At 56.7% G+C, this 18,024-nt stretch overlaps 1 protein-coding gene across 1 annotated transcript in view; it reads right to left on the minus strand.

Moving 5' to 3' along the window:
* Nucleotides 1-14,627, minus strand: part of Ltbp3 (latent transforming growth factor beta binding protein 3) — an 18,365-nt gene extending 3,738 nt beyond the window's left edge. The window contains exons 1-18 of the mRNA XM_042675786.1: nt 14,306-14,627; nt 10,997-11,320; nt 10,691-10,893; nt 10,461-10,566; nt 10,279-10,371; nt 10,005-10,127; nt 8,920-9,078; nt 8,634-8,819; nt 7,515-7,531; nt 7,366-7,438; nt 7,118-7,216; nt 4,725-4,850; nt 4,498-4,629; nt 4,273-4,401; nt 3,759-3,881; nt 3,547-3,669; nt 1,199-1,321; nt 887-1,006 (exon numbers count right to left, since the gene is read on the minus strand). Coding sequence (XP_042531720.1) covers nt 887-1,006; nt 1,199-1,321; nt 3,547-3,669; nt 3,759-3,881; nt 4,273-4,401; nt 4,498-4,629; nt 4,725-4,850; nt 7,118-7,216; nt 7,366-7,438; nt 7,515-7,531; nt 8,634-8,819; nt 8,920-9,078; nt 10,005-10,127; nt 10,279-10,371; nt 10,461-10,566; nt 10,691-10,893; nt 10,997-11,320; nt 14,306-14,627 — 2,581 coding nt within the window. The remainder of the gene's footprint in view (nt 1-886; nt 1,007-1,198; nt 1,322-3,546; nt 3,670-3,758; nt 3,882-4,272; nt 4,402-4,497; nt 4,630-4,724; nt 4,851-7,117; nt 7,217-7,365; nt 7,439-7,514; nt 7,532-8,633; nt 8,820-8,919; nt 9,079-10,004; nt 10,128-10,278; nt 10,372-10,460; nt 10,567-10,690; nt 10,894-10,996; nt 11,321-14,305) is intronic.
* Nucleotides 14,628-18,024: the final 3,397 nt, after the last annotated feature.

The raw sequence follows: 18,024 nt of genomic DNA on the forward strand, positions 1-18,024 counted from the left end.
AACTGAAGAGGTGAGGGACAGTGCGCAGGGCCAAAGTTCAAGCCCTAGGACAAAACCAACCAACAAACAATGACACCAAAAAAAAACCTAGGTGCTTCCAGGTCTCTGTGCTTTGTATATAATGTTTTGGAGGCAAAATACAATCCAGTTCTCTATTTGCATAATCCCTATTATTTTCAAGATCCAATTCTAGTAGTCACCCCATTAACTACTAGTCCAAACTTTCCCGGGTACCTAAGCCCAGAGAAACAGTGTACATGTTACTCTCTTCCAACTAGGAGTCCCACGTAACTGCCCTGTTGCTCTGACTGGGCAAATAGTAGGTGTTGAGTTACCTCTTGTTTTTTGTTTGTTTTGTTGGTGGTGGTGATGATGCTATGTGACAGTCTTTATATGTACCTCAGGCTGGCCTCAAACTCAAGATCATCCTGACCTGGTATATATGGTTAGCTCATTATCTCTAGTTGGTACTGAATAGACTAAGAGAGGATTGGTGGGCTAGACTAATATATGTGTAAAGAGTTTGGCAGGGGGCTGGGAATGTGGCTCAGTGGTAGAGCGCTTGCCTAGCATGCATGAAGCCCTGGGTTCCATTCCTCAGTACCACATAAGCAGGAAAAGTGGTACTGTGGCTCAAGTGTAGAGCGCTAGCCTTGAGCACAAAGAGGCTTAGGGACAGTGCCCAGGCCCTGAGTTCAAGCCCCATAACTGACCCCCCAAAAAAGTTTTACAGTAACTGTGCTACAATGGAAACACGGTGATTGCTACCCATGCCATGCCTCCAAGTGAGTGACAGGATGGATGAGTGTAGCATGGGTGGATGGGGGATAGGAAGGCAGGAGCCACAGTGTCTAGTGGATTACCATGCCCTGCCAATTCCTCATACCTTGGCACTTCCTGCCACCCACCAGCCGGTACCCCTGGGGGCAGAGGCATCTGTAGGAGCCGTTGATGTTGATGCAGTCACCCCCAATGCAGGCCGCAGGGAAGTCACACTCGTCAATGTCTGCAGAGGACCAAGGAGGTAGAGAATCTGGACTGACCCCCTACATGCAGCCGCCAGTGCCCCCCCCCCCCAGCCTGGGCCGTTGCCACACTCCCACACCACATCTTGGATATGGATGGGGACTAGACCTGGGTAGCAAGGATCCTAAGGTAGGGAAGGATAGGCCAGTACCCCAACTATAGGACTCCTCACCTTCGCAATGGTTCCGGTCCCTTGACAGATGGTAGCCAGAGGGGCACTGACACTGGAAGGAGCCGGGCGTGTTGGTACACATGCCATTGTCACACACGTCCCCAGCTTCGCACTCGTCCACATCTGTGGAGCACAGGGAGAGTCAGAGGGTCAGGCCAAGGCCTCTGCCCATGGACCCAAGCACCGGAGTAAGGGCAGCAAGGCTGGTAAGAAGCACCGTGCCCACACATGGCTCTCATACCCTGCTGGCCAAGCCAGGGGCTCCCTGAGCCATCTGCCCTCACCAGACAAGAGCTAACCCTCCCAGCCTCTCTCCATATCCTGCTCTGGTCTTTGCTCTCACTCCTCCCCCCCTACTTATTGTCCTTCTCCCCACCTGCCCCTGTATGTGTACCCCTTAACCTACCCCCCCATTTGATGGAGCAGGCCACCTCAGCACCCTGTGCCCACCAGCCCATGAATGGTTCCAGATGGAGATGTCTGGCTTAAGATTCCCAACCCAGGGCTGGGAAGGTGGCTCAGTGGTAGAGCGCTTTCCTTGCATGCCTGAGACCCTGGGTTCGATTCCTCAGCACCACATAAGCAAAAAGAAAAAAGCCGGAAGTGGCACTTGGCTCAAGTTGTAGAGCACTAGCCTTGAGCTGAAGAGCTGAGGGACAGCGCCCAGGCCCAGAGTTCAGACCTCACGACCGGACCCAAAAAAAAAAAAAAAGAATCTCATGGACTTTCCTGCCTGGACTGGCTTTGAACCTAAATCCTCAGATCTCAGCCTCCTGAGTAGCTAGGACCTCTCTCTTCTCCCCTCCCTTTCTCTCTCTCTATCTCTTAATTACAATTATTACATGAGCAAAAGAAAAAAAAAAGATTCCCAACCCACTCAGTCCATCCTCTACTGGCATCCCCAGCTGGACAGCCCTCAGGGACCAGAGCAACACCACCCACCTTGTCACCAAATTGGATGCCTGGAGGGCCCATCAATCACTTGCCTCCTCCATCTTGACTTGTAGCCAACAAGCCTAGGTCATTTGTCCTAATATCATACCATCTTACAGTCATCCCAAACCTCTGCTCTCATTCAGCCCACCTGCTGTTTTGTGCATGCTTTAATACTGGGGCTTGAACTCAGGACCTCAGGCTCTTGCTTATTTTCAGTGTGTGTGTGTGTGTGTGTGTGTGTGTGTGTGTGTGTGTGTGTGTGTGTGCTGGTCCTGGAGCTTGAACTCAGGGCCTGGGCACTGTCCCTGAGCTTTTGCAGTCAAGGCTAGTGTTCAACCACATTGAGCCACAGCTCCACTTTCAGCTTTTTGGTAGTTAACTGGAGGTAATAGTCTCATAGACTTTCCTGCCCAGGCTAGCTTTGAACTGTAGTCTTCAGATCTCCTGAGTAACTAGTATTATAGTCATAAGAATAACTCGTATTATAGTCATAAGACATGACTTGCTTACTTTTTTTCCCTGTGTTTTTGTCTTTTTTTTTTTTTGTCAGTGGTGGGACTTGAACTCTGGGTCTGAGTGCTGTCTCTCAGCTCTTCAGCTAAAGGCTAGTACTCTACCACTTGAGGTACAGCGCCACTTCTGGTTTTCTGGTGGTTTATTAGAGATAAGAGTTTCACAGACTTTCTTGCCCAGGCTGGATTTGAACCACGATCCTCAGATCTCAGCCTCCTGAGTACCTAGGATTACAGGCGTTAGCCACCAGCGCCTGGCTTTTTTTTTGTTTTTTGTTTTTACAAACTGTGGATCAAACCCAGGATGTTACACTTGCTAGGCAGGCGCTATGCCACTGAGCTACATCCCAGCTTGCTTAGCTTTTTTGCTCAAGGTTGGCCATCTACCACTTGAGTCACAGATCCACTTCCATCTTTTGGGTTGTTACTTGGAGTCTCAGATCTCAGTCTTCTGAGTAGCTAGGATTGTGAGCATGAGCTACCAGCTCCAGTGTGCCATGCTGTTCTTTCATCCTTGGCTAATTTCTATTACTTGTCCTTCAACATAGCTCAGGGCTCCTTCCTCTAAGTGCTGTTGGTATGTCCAGAGAGCACCCAGTCTCCATTCAGACCTGCAGCAGTTCTGTTTCCCTGAATCCCACCCTGCCTCTTGGTGCATAATAAACACTGGGGGCGGGAGGGGGGAGGGGAACTACTAACTGTGCCTCCATCTTCAAACTTAAGTAACATGTTTTGCAAATGCAGCTGTAAACCTGGCCTCCTAAGACCTCGGAGGCCACTTTGCAGCCCCTTTACTATAAATTAGTGCCCTCCCATCCACTGGTTTCACAGGGTGACCCACTCCCTGACTTCAGCCAGGGAATGGATGGTGGGCGGCCCGGTGTGCGTAGTAGAACTCACCCAGGCAACTGTGACCATCAGGCCCAGGCGCATAACCCTGGGCGCACGTGCAACGGAAGGAGCCCGGGAGGTTCTCACACCATCCAGGTGTGCAAGGGCTGCCCTCTGCACACTCGTTGATGTCTGCAGAGAGAGTTCCGCTTAAACACTGGGGACCTGGCACCGCCCCTCCATCACGCGCCCCGTCCTGGGAAGCCAGGCTCCGCCCTCACCGCGGCAGACTCCGCCCCCCTGGCTGCGGTAGCCCGGCTGACAGGCGATGCACTTGAAGCTCCCAAGACTGTTCTCGCATTTGCCATCGGGACAGGAGTTCGGGTCCCGGCATTCGTCGACGTCTGCACAGGAGGGAGAAGGAGGTGCACTGTCGCTTGCTGGCTCTCAGGGTCCTGGGCAAATTGAGCCCCCTGGGCTTCCTGGACCCCCAGCCTCAGCGTCAGGGCTGCGCGGGTAGGTCCCACCCCAGGTCGAGGGCCAACCGAGGAACTCGTGTGTGTGTGTGTGTGTGTGTGTGTGTGTGTGCGCGCGCGCGCGCGGGTGTCAGGAGTAAGACTTGAACTTAATGGCCGGGGCGATGTCCCTTTTTTTTTCTTCCATCCAGGCTGGCGCTCCACCCTTTAACCCGCCACTCTTCTACCCGCCACTCTTCTTCTGGCTTTGCTTTTCTTGCCCGGGCTGGCTTTGAACCGCGATCGTCAGAGGGGCTGGGATCGCAGGCGTGGCGCCTACCTTCGCACAGGGGTTGCCGCGAGGCTTTGAGCCGGTAGCCGTAATAGCAGCTGCATTTGTAGTGCCCGGGGTAGTTGATGCAGAAGCCGCCGTCGCCGCACACGTGGGGCTTGGCGCACTCGTTCAGGTCTGCGCGAGAGGAAAGGGGCGCGCCCGAGGGTGTTCCAGAAGGCTCGGGGCGCAGAGCCCCCCCCCGCCCACCCAGGACGCTCGCGCGGCCCTCACCCACGCACGAGCGCCCCCCGGCGCCCACGTGCAGCCGGTAGCCGCGGTTGCAGTGGCAGTTGTAGGAGCCGGCGGTGTTGAGGCAGCTGCCGCGGCCCAGGCCGCAGGGCTCCGCCTCGCACTCGTTCACGTCTGCAAGGGCGGCGTGGAGACACGTGAGCCGGAGCCCCGCCCCTCCGGGCCCCGCCCCTCCGGGCCCCGCCCCTCCGGGCCCCGCCCCTGCTCACCCACGCAGTAGCGGTGCTGGGGATGAGAGCGGTAGCCCGGGTTGCAGTGGCAGGAGTAGTCAGAGGGGCCCGGGATGCACTCGCCGTGCCCACAGATGTTCTGGTTCAGCCGGCACTCATCGGTCTCTGCGGCGGGGCGGGGCGGGGTGGGGCGGGTCAGAGGGCGAGGCCCACCCCAGCCCTGCGGGGGCCACGGTGACCTCACTTTCCCCAACACCATCCTCCTCACTCAGGAAGAATCTCCATGTCAGGGGGGCCCCTCGGCCCCCCAGCCTTCCCAATACCCCACCCTCCAGCCGCTCCGGACCTTAAACCCCGAGCCTCAGCGCCAGTCACTTCTGTCCTTATTCCAGAGTAGCTGATTACCGCCCACCCACCCACCCCTCCTCCCCAGGCAGGCCAGAAGCCGGTGTCCCGGGCACCCTGACTTGTGCCACAGCTGTTGACAGGTGGTCAGATGCAGCCTAGAATAGGGCTGACTTCTGCTCTGCCCCAAATTGACATGCCAGTGGGCTTTTGCGGGCTGTTTTCTGCCTGGAGTACCTCTCCCAGGACCTCCTCAGTACCCTCCCTGCGTGCCCTGTCCTCCACATCCCAAGAGCCTCCCTTCCACCTGAGCCCAGGAGCTCATCTAGGCTTAGGGATCAGTCAGGCTGCCAGCTCTCTTGAGGCTTTGTAGCCCACAGTGGATCTGAGGTTTGGATCTATCTGGCTGTGCTGGGTGACTTCAGGCAAGTTACTAACCTCTCTGACACTGTTTTCTCATCTGAAATTGAGGCAAGCAATGCTTAGTTCAGAGTATGAGAAGGTGTGTGTGTGTTTGCACGTCCACACACACACACACATGTACTGGGACTTGAATTTGGAGCCTCTGGCTCTCACTTGACCTTTTCATTCAAGGCTGATACTCTACCACCTAAATTATACCTTTGGCTTTTGGCTTTGGTTAATTGGAGAATAAGAGTCTCATGGACTTTTTCCCCAGGCTGGCTTCAAAATGTGATCCTTGGGGCTGGGAAGGTGGCTCAGTGGTAGAGCGCTTGCCTTGCATGCATGAGGCCCTGGGTTTGATTCCTCAGCACTACATAAGCAAAAAGAAAAAAGCCGGAAGTGGCGCTGTGGCTCAAGTGGTAGAGTGCTAGCCTTGAGCTGAAGAGCTGAGGGACAGCGCCCAGGCCCAGAGTTCAGGCCCCACGACCGGACCCAAAAAAAAAAAAAAATGTTATCCTCAAATCTCAGCTTCCTAAGTGAAGATTACAGGTGTGGGCCACCAGTGCCCATCTTAATTTTTTGGGGGGAAGTGGCCATCAGAGAGAGGTTTGCTCAGTCTGAGCTAACAATGATTAAAGTGCTTTCTCACTTCTCATAGCCTTTGGCAGCAAACATAGGCCGGCTAACAAGGCCCATGCCCTAGGCTTGTTCAGAAACATGGATCTCAGTGTAGTGTCTCCTTCCTCCACTAGTGATTCATACTTCTATTCCTTTGCCCAAACTGAACTCCCTCTGGAATTTTCCTTTCAGGAACCTGTATGCCCCTTCCTCTTCCTCCTCTTCCTCCTCCTCCTCCTTTTTATTCTATTTTTGGTGCCAGGGCCAGGGCACTGAGTTCAACTTTTTCACAGGGTTAGTACTGTACCACTTAAGCCACAGCTTCACTTTTGGCTTTTTTGGTGGTTAACTGGAGGTAAGAATCTCATGGAATTTCCTGCCCAGGCTGGCCTTCAACCATAATCCTCAGCCTCTAGAGTAGCTAGGATGACAGGCCTGAGCCACCGGTGCCTGGCTCCACATTTTTAACAATCTTTAAAGCCTTCTCCAGAAAGCCTTGTCTCTCATTGCCATCCTATATATATATTATCATATCCTATGGAGTTCCTTTTTTTTTTGTTTATTCTTTCAAAGCATTTGAAATATATTAGATTTTTACTTATTCTCTGACTTACTTAACCTGCTCATCACTGCATACTGGGTGGGTCAGAGTGGATTTATGAGACAGGCTAGATGTTTACTTATCTGGGTTTGTTGTTGTTTTGTCTGCTCTGCAAGGACAAGGATTTTTTTCCAGTCTGGTTTTGTTTTCTATGCTAATCCCAGCATCTCAATAGAACCAGGCACATAATAGATATTCAGTGTAAACTGAATTAATGAATGCCCTCAGATTGGGTTCACTGCCATATATTCCCTGGCTCATCTGGGAGTAGGGTGCGATCTCTGCAGTTCACCAGAACTTTCCTAGTGCCCAGCCCTGGGCAAGCATTAGCATGTTGGTGGTAGAGAATGATTGTTTGTTGGGAGGAGAGAGGGCCGCACCAGAAGGAGAAAAATAAACTGGGGGTGTGGCCTCCTGGGTATTCGGGAAGTAACAGCAGGGCATGGCCTGCTGCCTGCCTTACCGGTGACCTGGGTCGGGGCAATCTCCACGGCGCTTCGGGAAGGAGGCAGGTCTGGCAGGAACCGGTGCATAGTAGGTGGTGAGGGGCGGGAGATCAACTCTGCAGGCAGCAACACAAGCTCCTCAGAGGGTGAGGGGTGACTAAAGCTCCCTCTTCCACCCCATTATAAATGTCTTTCCCCCACCCCCACCCCCCAACTTCCCAGTGACTTAATCCCTGAAGTCTCCTCCCTGCAGTGCCCAGCTCACCCGGGAAAGGCCGGGCAGGCGTGGTGGTGGCAATGGAGTGGCTCTGCTGCGCTGATCGCTCCTCACTCACTGGCTGTGGGTGACAGCAGCATGGGCTCCCTTGTCTCCCCCACCGCCTCCACCCCTCCCGCCCAGGCTGTCCTACTCACTGGCTCCGTGGTCACCCCTAAAAAGGAAGAAGATGGAGATATTAAAAGTTGAGGTGGGAGAAGAGGTCAGGGTATGAGCAACTGGGTGTGAGCTAGACTAGGTCTCGTGTGTGTGTGTGTGTGTGTGTGTGTGTGTGTGTGTGTGCACGCGCGCGCACGTTTGCACGTGCTCGTGTGTTGGTATTGAGGCTTGAACTCTCAGGGCCTTGCACTTTTTTGTCAGACGTGGGACTTGAACTCTGGGCCTGGGCGCTGTCCCTCAGCTCTTCAGCTCAAGGCGAGCACTCTAGCACTTGAGCCACAGCGCCACTTCACCACTTCTAGTTTTCTGAGTAGTTCATTGGAGATAGAGTCTCACAGACTTTTCTGCCGGGGCTGGCTTTGGACTTTCCTGCCGGGGCGGCTTTGAACCGGGATCATCCTATCTCAGCCTCCTGAGTAGTTAGGATTATGGGTGTGAGCCACTGGGCTCGGCAAAGACCTTGAATTTTTGCTTGAGTTTTTCCCTTAAGGCTGGTGCTTTATCACTTGAGCCACAACTCTACTTCCAGCTTTTTGCTGGTTATTTAGAGATAAGATTCTCCTGGATTTGTCTGCCCAGGCTGGCTTCAAAGTGAGAACCTCAGATCTCAGACTCCTGAACAGGATTGCAAGTGAGCCTATGTTTGGCTAGGGTAGGTCTTTAAGAGTTCAAAAATCATATCTCCACTCAGGCGCCCCGTGGCTCACGCCTGTAATCCTAGCTACTCAAGAGGCTAAGATCTGAGGCTCAAAATTTAAAGTTAGCCTGAGGAAGGAAAGTCTGGAAGACTCATCTCCAATAAACCACCAGAAGTGGAGCTGTGGCACAAGTGGTAGAGCGTTGGCCTTGAGCTGAAGGACAGCGCCCAGGCCCAGAGTTCAAGCTTCAGACCCAATCTGAAAAATAACTAGAGTAAAAGGATTAGGAGTGTAGTTCAAGCGGTAGAATGCCTGCCTAGCAAGAGAGCAGAGCCCTGAGTTCAAATACCAGTACCACCAACAATTAAGAGAGTTAAATGTGAAGTCCTGTCAGTGGGTTTTAGGGAGTTAAACATGGAGTCATATCTGTGGGTTAGGGGTCATAGAGTCAGAGCAGACCTCTCTCTTCCTCTGTGTCCTGGGGGGACGGTGCCCGGCTGGGGCTTTCAGGGGGCTGCTGGAGTTTGGGTGGCCCATCTGGATGCAGGAAAAGAGAAAAATCGCTTTCGCCCTGGATGGTGAGTGTCTGGTGGGAGGTGAGGATGTGGTAGCCCTTCCCCGCGGGACAGATCTCCTTGAAGGCAGCTGCAATCAAGACGGGGGCCACAGTGGACACAGACATGAGTGTTTGGCCTGGTATACGCGGCCAGCCGGCCCCCAACACGATCCCTCCACGTGTCCTCACCAGTGCCATCTGCAGGGCAGCGCTGGCACCGTGTGCCCCAGGCCTTGCCCACACTGCAACAGCAGAGCTGGCGGGTGAGGCGCGTGGTCAGGGGGTGCTGGCACTGGTACTCGGGGCTCACCATGCGGAAGCACAGGCTCTTCTCCTCTGGCTTGTCTGCTGCAGGGGTGAAGGGCAGGCTCATGACCCTCAACACTGCCCACATCCCTCAGCCCTCTGCCCAGCTGCTCCAGACTTTGCTTCTCTAGTTCCCACGGTGGCCCTGACCTCATGTCACCCAATTTTTCACTCCTCCTTCCACAGATGAGGGACCTGACACGGAATCCCAGCGCCGTCAACCCTGATCCTCCCTGCTCTAGCCTTCAGCTTCCTGCAGTCAACTCTTGACTTGACTTGATTCTGGTGTGTGTGTGTTTTGGTCTTGGAGCTTCTGGTGTGTGTGTGTGTGTTTTGGTCTTGGAGCTTCTGGTATGTGTGTGTGTGTTTTGGTCTTGGAGCTTCTGGTGTGTGTGTGTGTGTGTGTGTGTGTGTGTGTGTGTGTGTGTGTGTGTGTGTGTGTGTGTGTGTGTGTGTGTGTCAACTCTTGACTTGATTCTGGTGTGTGTGTGTTTTGGTCTTGGAGCTTCTGGTGTGTGTGTGTGTGTGTGTGTGTGTTTTGGTCTTGGAGCTTCTGGTATGTGTGTGTGTGTGTGTGTTTTGGTCTTGGAGCTTCTGGTGTGTGTGTGTGTGTGTGTGTGTGTGTGTGTGTGTGTGTGTGTGTGTGTGTGTGTGTGTGTGTGTGTGTGTGTGTGTGTGTGTTGGTCTTGGAGCTTGAACTCAGGGCTCTGTCCTTAAGCTCTTTTTCCTCAAGGCTAGCACTCTTGAGCCACAACTCTACTTCTGGCTTTTTGGTAGTTAGTTGGAGATAAATGAGTTCCATAGACTTTCCTGCCTAGGCTAGCTTTGAACTGTGATCCTCAGATCTCAGCCTCCTGAGTAGCTAAAGTTACAGCTGTGAGCTGCCAGTACCTGGCTCACTCTCATTTCTGCAGGCCTCTGACTCTTGCTGCTTAAAAGTTTCACCCCTTTCACCCACTCCGTCTCACCAATGCACTGCGTGCGGGAGGGGCCCAAGCTATGGCCAGGTGGACAGACGCAGCGGTAAGAGCCGGGGCTGTTGAGGCAGTCACCATGGCGACACATGCCGGGCATTGCGCACTCGTTGATGTCTGTGGTGAGGGAGAGTTTGGTTCCTTTGGTCTGGCGCCATTAGAGTGATAGCAGCCTGCTGCAAGAACCTCAGACTCTCGTGGGCCCAACCTCGGCACCTCCCCCCACGCCCCCTTCTGTCCCAGAATCCCAATCTCCCGCTGTCCGTACCCTGGCAGTGGGTGCTGTTGAGCCTTTTGTAGCCCTGGGGACAGTCAGCACCCACCTCCCCACGTACAGGTCCTGGCTTCTGCACCCCGGTGTCTGCAAAGAGAGGACAGCATGGCAAGGGGGAGGGGGTGCAGAGGGCACCGGGGAGCGTGGCGTGGGGAGGGGACTTCCCACACACTCACACTGCAGCTGGGGACACTTGTGGCACTTGCTCTGACCCCAGGCTGTGCCGATGCTGCCGCAGCAGTCTTCCTGCTTGGTGAGGCCTGGCAGGGGGTTGCTGCCACACTGCGGGGAGAAGCGTGGACAGGGGTCACACGCGGCACCCAGCCCTGTTCACCCACCTTCTGAGGTCCGTTCCCCTCCACACCCCTTCTCGCCGCAGCCTGGGCTCTGAACTGTGTTCGCTCACCGGCTGCTTGGGCAGTGTGTCCTGGAAGCAGCGGCCCAGGGGCTTCTGGGTGGGTGGCCGCGGGTGCAGGGGCTTGGGGTGAGGCAGCAGGTGCTGGACGGGAGCCGGGCCCTCAGCGTTGGGCCCCTCGATGCGGTGTACCTGGACAGAGGCCTCCGGCGGGTGGTGGACACGCACGTTCACCACGGGGGGCGGGGCCTGCACTGGGGGCGGGGCGTGGTGGCCTCAGGGCTGCTCCACCTTGGGGGGCCCCCCTTGTGCCCACCCCCATTGGTAAGCATCCAGTATTGCCCCCTGGCCTGGTACCTTCTGCTGAGATCTGTCCTGGCCCCAGGGGCACCAGGAAGGCGGCGTGCTGGGCTGGGGGTCCGTCCCCCTGTCCAGGAGGGTCGGCAATCACCTGCACGGCGTAGATGGCGTGCTTGCTGGCCACCGAGTCACCCTCCGGAGCTAGTGCACCTGTAGACAGGGGCCCGGCCCGGCCCGGCCCGGGGCCAGAGCCAATGGTGCCCACGGCCGCGCCTCCTCCAGCGGGCACCTGGCAGAAGCGGCCCGTGAAGTCCGGAGGGCACAGGCACTGGTTTCGGGAGGAGCACTGGCCGCCATTCATGCAGGGCAGAGGACAGACCACTGGGGAGGAGAAGTGGGGGTCAGGGTCTGGGAGGACCCCCACCCACCACTTCCTTGCCACACACTGGCCCTGTTCTCACGTGGAAGATGGTTTTGGTCATGTAAGTGAAAAGTGCCCTCCCTGACGACGACCCCTCCCACTATGGTTGGTCATGGGGCCTGAACTCTGGGCCTGGGCGCTGTCCCTCAGCTCTTCAGCTCAAGGCTAGCGCTCTAGCCCTTGAGCCACAGCGCCATTTCCGGCTTTTTTTCTGCTTATGTGGTGCTGAGGAATCGAACCCAGGACCTCATGCATGCAAGGTAAGCACTCTACCACTGAGCCACCTTCCCAGCCCAGGTTCTAAAATCTTAAGTGGCCAACTTAAATGGTGGTTGGCTTCTGTGTGGCATTCACCTCCCCGCTTGGGGCACTCATCTGCGGGGCTGTTGTGCCAAATGAGGCAGTGACTGTACGGATGCCCGGCCCAGTGGGGCGCACACACAGACTGTTGAGAGTACGGTGCAGTAGAGGGTGATGGCGACCCTTACGGAACAGCCTTTCCTGGGGATGGGTTCTTTCTGACCCCTCCACTTGTTTCTCCTAATTTCGTCCTCTGCCCTCTCTCCTCAACACCCCCCCCCCCACTAGCCCCCAAGGGCTCACACTGCTGCCAATAATACCCCATCTATGGACACAACCACAGCCTCTGACCCTTCCAGAACTTTCTCCCTAACACTTTCCAAAATCAACAGCTCTCTACCTGGGGTCACCACTGGGAACCCTTGCTTGCTCAGACACATGGAACCCAGCCTCAGGCCCCCATTTATGAGGCTCCTCCAGTTATGGCTTCTGAAATGTTCCTGAAACCCATCTCTTCTCTACCCCTGGCCTCTGCCCCTCCTCTGTGTCTGGTCATGATGCCCAGACCCTCCCTGGCTTCCGGTCTCTCTCCTGCCAGGCTACAATCCCAGCATCCCTAGAGACGCCTGCCTCAGGCAAAAGTCTGGCATTTCACAATCCCAGCTCACCATTTTCATCCTCTGCTGGGCATATGAGAGAAACTTTATTCTGTTTTCTTCCCCAGCTCTGAGGTTTGAACTCAACGACTTGGGCTTGTGCCTCCAACTCTTTCCTGGATATTCAAGGCTACCATCCAGAACTTTCTCTCAGCTCATCCCCCTCTGCCCCTTCCATGGTATATATATTCCATTCCTGCCTTTTCCTCCACCCCAGAGTCCTGTTGGCCACCTCTGTTAAAACCTGATCCTCCTGGACTCATCTTCCCTAGGAAGAACCATCCTCCTGCCCCATCCCTGCCATGTGTTCTCTTTGAGTTACACCCCCTCAGCACGGCTTGGCATGGTTGGTTACAGTGTCATGTCTTCCCTACTACAAAGGGTGTTTGGAAGCCTGTCATCCTAGCTACTCAGGAGGCTGAGATCTGAGGATCTCAGTTCAAAGCCAGCCCAGGCAGGAAAGTTTATGAAACTTTTGATCTCCAATTAATCAGCAAGAAGTTAGAAGTGGAGATGTGGCTCAAATGGCAGAGTGCCAGCCATGAGCAAAAAGCCAAATGAGAGCGTGAGGCCCTGAGTTTAAGCCCCAGTACAGTACAAAAAAAAGGCCAGAGCTGGGGCTCAGGAGGATGAGGGAAGAGGTGACTGAACAAGACTTGAGACCCTCTTTCTCCAGGTATTCACACCTGACCTGTTTCTAGCCTTGGGTCCTGAGATCCTGTACCAGCTCCAGCACCTCCTGGATACCTAGACCTCCTCATAGAGAGGGACAGCCCTACCCCTGGCTAAATTAGGGTCACACCAAGAGCATCCTAGCCCAGCCTGCCCTCCCCCTTCCCCTGCCCTGCCCCCTGGGGCCAGGCCTCATCAGGCACAAGAGGTGTGTCCTGGGCCGGGGGAGGCAGGATCCTCTCCTTCCTGCCTCCCAATGAGTCACTCATAGCGGCGTGGATGACCTCCTGGTGACATCCGCCCACTGTGGCCTGGGCACCGAGCCTGGGGGATGTGGGCAGCACATATGGAGACAGCAAGGATGGCCAGGGGGTCTGGGAGGCTGGGCACACATATACTCACAAGCACAGTCAAAGCACACACCGACTCATTCTGACACTAACACAGACTCACTATGTAAACACTCCCATCCACTCCCTGGAAGTGAGCACAGACACATACCAGAGACAATAACAGACATGAACTAATCACAATGTGCCTGTGTAAACACATACACACACACACACACACACACACACACACACACACACACACATCCTTATCGTGAGAGGGGTGAACCGCATGAGTGGGGCTCCTCAGGTCTGGAGTGGGTGAGGAATGTGTGAGGGGGGCTGTTTTGCTGGTGCCATCCTGGGCTCGGCCTAATTACCCTGTCCAACAGGGTAATTACTACTGGGACACCTCTCCCCCCCCAGCCTTGGCACACAGGGAGCTCATTGGGAGGCAGGAGGAGAAGAGGCACTGATGACCTAAAACAGCCCCAAATCCAGACCTGCACCCTACTTCTCAGGCCTCAATGCCTCCCCCTCTCTGCCCTGGCTCCTCCCCCAGAAGGCAGGTGTCCCCTGGCAGGCCCTGCCTTAGACATTTTTTAAAAGGCTTCTGTTTCTTGTGAAAATATTTACCCCCCTTTTGGAGACTTCCTGCACCGACAGGGGTGTGTGCCACCTCTCCGAACACAGCCCTGTCCCCTCTGCCTCTGCCATCCAGGACCCCAGTCTAGGCCCCAACTCTCACGGAAAGCTTCCAAGTGCAGGCCTCCATGCGCCCTGCACCCTTCCCCAACTCTGGCCTTCAGGACTGCAGCCTCCCAAGCCCCTCAGTTCCCTAGGGCCCCAGATGGGGGGGGCTCTCTGTACCCCAACTTCCCCCCCCCTTCATCTTCTCTGCCCAACGCTCCTCTACTCTTGCGCGTGTCCCGCCTGGTCCTGGCGCCGGTCTGTCCCGCACTTCCCAGCCGCAGCCCCCGGTGCTCACCCACGCGGAAACCGGAGCCCGTGAGCGTGTCGGTGCTGTGGCCGTTCTCTCCGATGAGCGTCATGTTGGAGCCCTGCTGACAACTGTCCCGACACTGGCCCTTGAGGCAGGTCCGCTTGCAGATCACCGGCGCGAAGACCACCTTGAAGCGCTCGCGGGCCAGCGCCCCGCCCCCGCCGGCGCCGCGCTCGCCGGTCGGCCCCCCCTCGGCCCCGCCGCCCGGGCCCAGCAGCGGCAGCAGCAGCAGCGCCAGGAGCCCCGCCGCCCCTGCCCCGCGCATCGCAGGGGCCAGGCCGCCGGCAGCCCCGAGGGGCCCGGGCATCCGGGGCCCGCGCGACCCCGGGAGTGGAGGGGGGCGAGGGGGAGCCGGGGGGTCGGGAACCCCGCAGAGGGTGGAGAGGAGCGGAGGGAGCGGGCGGGGAGGGGACGGCAGGCGCGGCCGGGGGCGCCCCCGGGGCGAGGCCGAGAGGTGGAGGCTGCGACCGCGGGGAGCGGCGGACACGTCCCGGCCAGGCCCGGGCCGGAGTCGGGAGCCCGCGGAGGCGGAGAGGAGGAGCGAGGGAGGAAGGCCGGGCGGCCGGCCCGCTCCGCGCCCCTCGCCGCGGCCGCCGGGACGCAGGCAGGGCGCGCGGGGCGGACGCGGGCGCGCGGGGCGGGCGCAGGGCGCGGGGCGGACGCAGGGAGAAGTGAGCAGTTGTTTTCCCTGGCTGGAGCGCGGCGGCGGCGGCGGCGGCGGCGAGGGCGAGGGGGGCTGGGACGCTGGCCCGGGGCCAGGGAGACAGTTTTGTTTTTTTCTCTTTTTTGGCTCACTTTTTTTCTTCCTGGCTAACGCGGGGTCGCGGCTGCCCCGCGGAGCGCGGGTGCGCGGCCGGGGCCCCCCCGGGCGCCCTCCCCCGCCGGGCCCGCCGCTGGGCGCTTTCCAGGGAGCCCTCACCTGGGACCCGCGCGCCTGCCCGCCAGATTCCTCCGGGCGGGGCGGGGAGGCCCGGGGTACGCCGCCTCCCGGTCCGCGTCCGGGCGGGAAACCGAGGCTGGGGAGGAAGAAGGGCTTTGCCTGGGGTCACTCGGACGATCGGAGGCCGCGTGGGCTCTTCTTCCCCAGCCGTCCTTGCCACCTGCGGGGGGGTGGTCCTCACCGCCCCCCAAAGTCACTTCTCCCCTCGGAGGCGCAGCCCTTTGGCCAAGGTTCAGTGAGGTCCCAGGAAGAAGCCAGTGGGGTCCGGAAGAAGATCAAGATCAGAAAGAACCGCGCTAGACGCCCAGTTTTCCTTCCCCCGTCCCGTCCCCCCCCCCCAATTGGAGAGCTTCCCGGTGCCCACCCTGCCACCTCCCCCCTCTTCCCCGGGGCTGGCGGGCGGCCTCAGACACTGGAATGGCCAAGGTCTGAGCTCAGGGGCTGGCCCCCTTCCCAGGCTAACAGCCGGAGGAGGGGGGTGCTGCTTGGGGGCACAGCAGGGCCCCGGGCACAGAGTGAGGAGGGGTCTTCAGTTGGTCAAAGCTAGAGGGAAGCCAGGCCAGCCCACTGGTTTGGAGGGTGACTGTGTTTTCGGGGTGGGGGGGCAGGCCTTACGGTGAGGATGGGCCAGGAGACCCCAGGATCCAGTGTCTGACTCAAGAGAAGTCAGCTGGGGGGCGGGGTGAAGGGTCTGGATCATGCCAAGCCAGGGTGGAGCCAGACCTTCTGGAAGAAACCACGGTTGGCAGTCTGATGGGGAAGGGGTTTGGGCTTACCTTCAGGCGCACCTGTCCCAGGAGCTCATGGCTTTTCCTGTGAGGTGTTTGTTTGGTCAGCGTTGGTGGGGGAGGATTGAGGAAGACAGACGCTTTGTTGAGCTCTTCTTGAACTGCTCAGTGCCTGTGCCCTGTTCAGTACAGCCGGGGATAGAAATGGAGTCTGGACTGAAAGGAGAAAATAACTTTACAGCCTGGGAGAAGCCAGCCAGACCCCATCTGGGGCTGGGGAGAGGAGGAAGTGGAGGCAGCAAAGAGGAGCAAGGGTAGAAAAAGCAGGAGAGGCTATGTCCCCACAGGAATCCTGGAGGGCCTGGGAGGCGGGGCCCCCTCCCCTTGGCTCTGGTCACCCTGAAGCTGGGAGTAATACTGAATGCTTACCACCTGCCAGGCGCGTAGCATTTTACACTCATTTTTTCCTTCATACTCATCTGAACCGATCCTGCCCCGTCTAGAGCAGGCTGTGGCTCACCTTGGAACACAGCACAGCTCAACAGTCTAAGCTCGGAGTCTTCATCTCTCCAAGCCTCAGTTTTGTCACCCATGAAATGGGCTGTATTCATGCACCACACAGAACAAAACTAGTCCTTCACCCCTTAACTCCGAGGGCTGGTGGGCACGTGCCAGGTCATTTCACACGTGAAGGTGGGGCTGTGACAGAAGAGAGCAGGAGTCAAATCCCAGCACAGATGGGGAGGGGAGCGGAGATGAGGGGAGCGAGGAGAGAACCGGAAGCTGGTCAGGGGGTAGGTCCCGGAGTCCAGAAAGTCCCGGACAAAAGAACTTTATAGCTAGGTATGGTGGCACACTTCTGTAATCTCAGCACTCAGGAGGCAGAGGCAAGACAGTCTGAGGCCATCCCAGGCTACGTAGTGAAATCTTATCTCCAGAAACAAACCCCTTCCTGTCTACCAGAGGCTGAAGGGTGATGTGGAGGGCACCTGGGAAACTGAAACAGCTGAAGAAGAGATTTTGCAAGGAGAGTGTGCAGAAAGGAGGTGTGGGGGTGGGAGGAGCAGCAGGGTGAGGAGGGGAGAGAGCAACAGCAGAGCCGGGCAGGGAGTAAGGACAAGGAGCTGCAGAAGCAATCAGCAAGGCTAGCTTCTGTCTGGGGGTGCAGTGCTCTGAGAGTGGGCTCCTGGCATGCCCCAGGCAGCAGGAGGATGCTAATTGGGAGCTAGGTAAGCTGAGACTGTCCAACACACGTGGCATCCTCATCCTGCCCACCATTTCTATCTTCTCACCACACGTGGTCCCCTCAGCTCCCTAGCAGCTGCTGGTTTGTGTGTTCTGCAATCTCCCATCTCCTCTAAGATCAAAGACATGATGACCTTCATAATCATTCTAGATTATTAGGACTGCTCACATGGCTATTTTACCGCCTCTAGTCTCATTCACTTGATGCCAGAGTGACTTTTATATGTGTGCCCGCTGTGGGGCTTGAACTCAGAGCCTGGGCACTGTCTCTGAGTTCTTTCACTCAAGGCTAACACTCTACCACTTTGAGCCACAGGGCCACTTCTGATCTTCTGGTGGTTAATTGGAGTTAAGAGTCTCACAGATGGCTGGGAATGTAGCTTAGTGGTAGAGTGCTTGCCTGGCATGCATGAAGCCCTGGTTCGATTCTTTAGTACCACATACACAGAAAAAGCTGAAAGTAGTGCTCTGGCTCAAGTGGTAGAGTGCTAGCCTTGAGCAAAAAGCTCAGGGACAGTGCTTAGGCTTTAGTCTCACAGACTTTCCTGCCAGTGCTAGCTTCAAACCACAATCTTCAGAACTCAGCCTCCTGAATAGGATTACAGGCATGAGCCACCAGCTCCTGGGCAGGATGACTTTTTTTTTTTTGTCAGTCATGGGGCTTGAACTCGGGGCCTGGGCCCTGTCCCTCAGTTCTTCAGTTCAAGGCTAGCGCTCTACCACTTGAGCCACAGCGCCACTTCCGGCTTTTTTCCTTTTTGCTTATGTGATGTTGGGGAATCGACCCCAGG

This window comes from Dipodomys spectabilis, unplaced genomic scaffold (assembly GCF_019054845.1).
Source record: "Dipodomys spectabilis isolate Male_0828 unplaced genomic scaffold, ASM1905484v1 ptg000030l, whole genome shotgun sequence".
NCBI lineage: Eukaryota > Metazoa > Chordata > Mammalia > Rodentia > Heteromyidae > Dipodomys > Dipodomys spectabilis.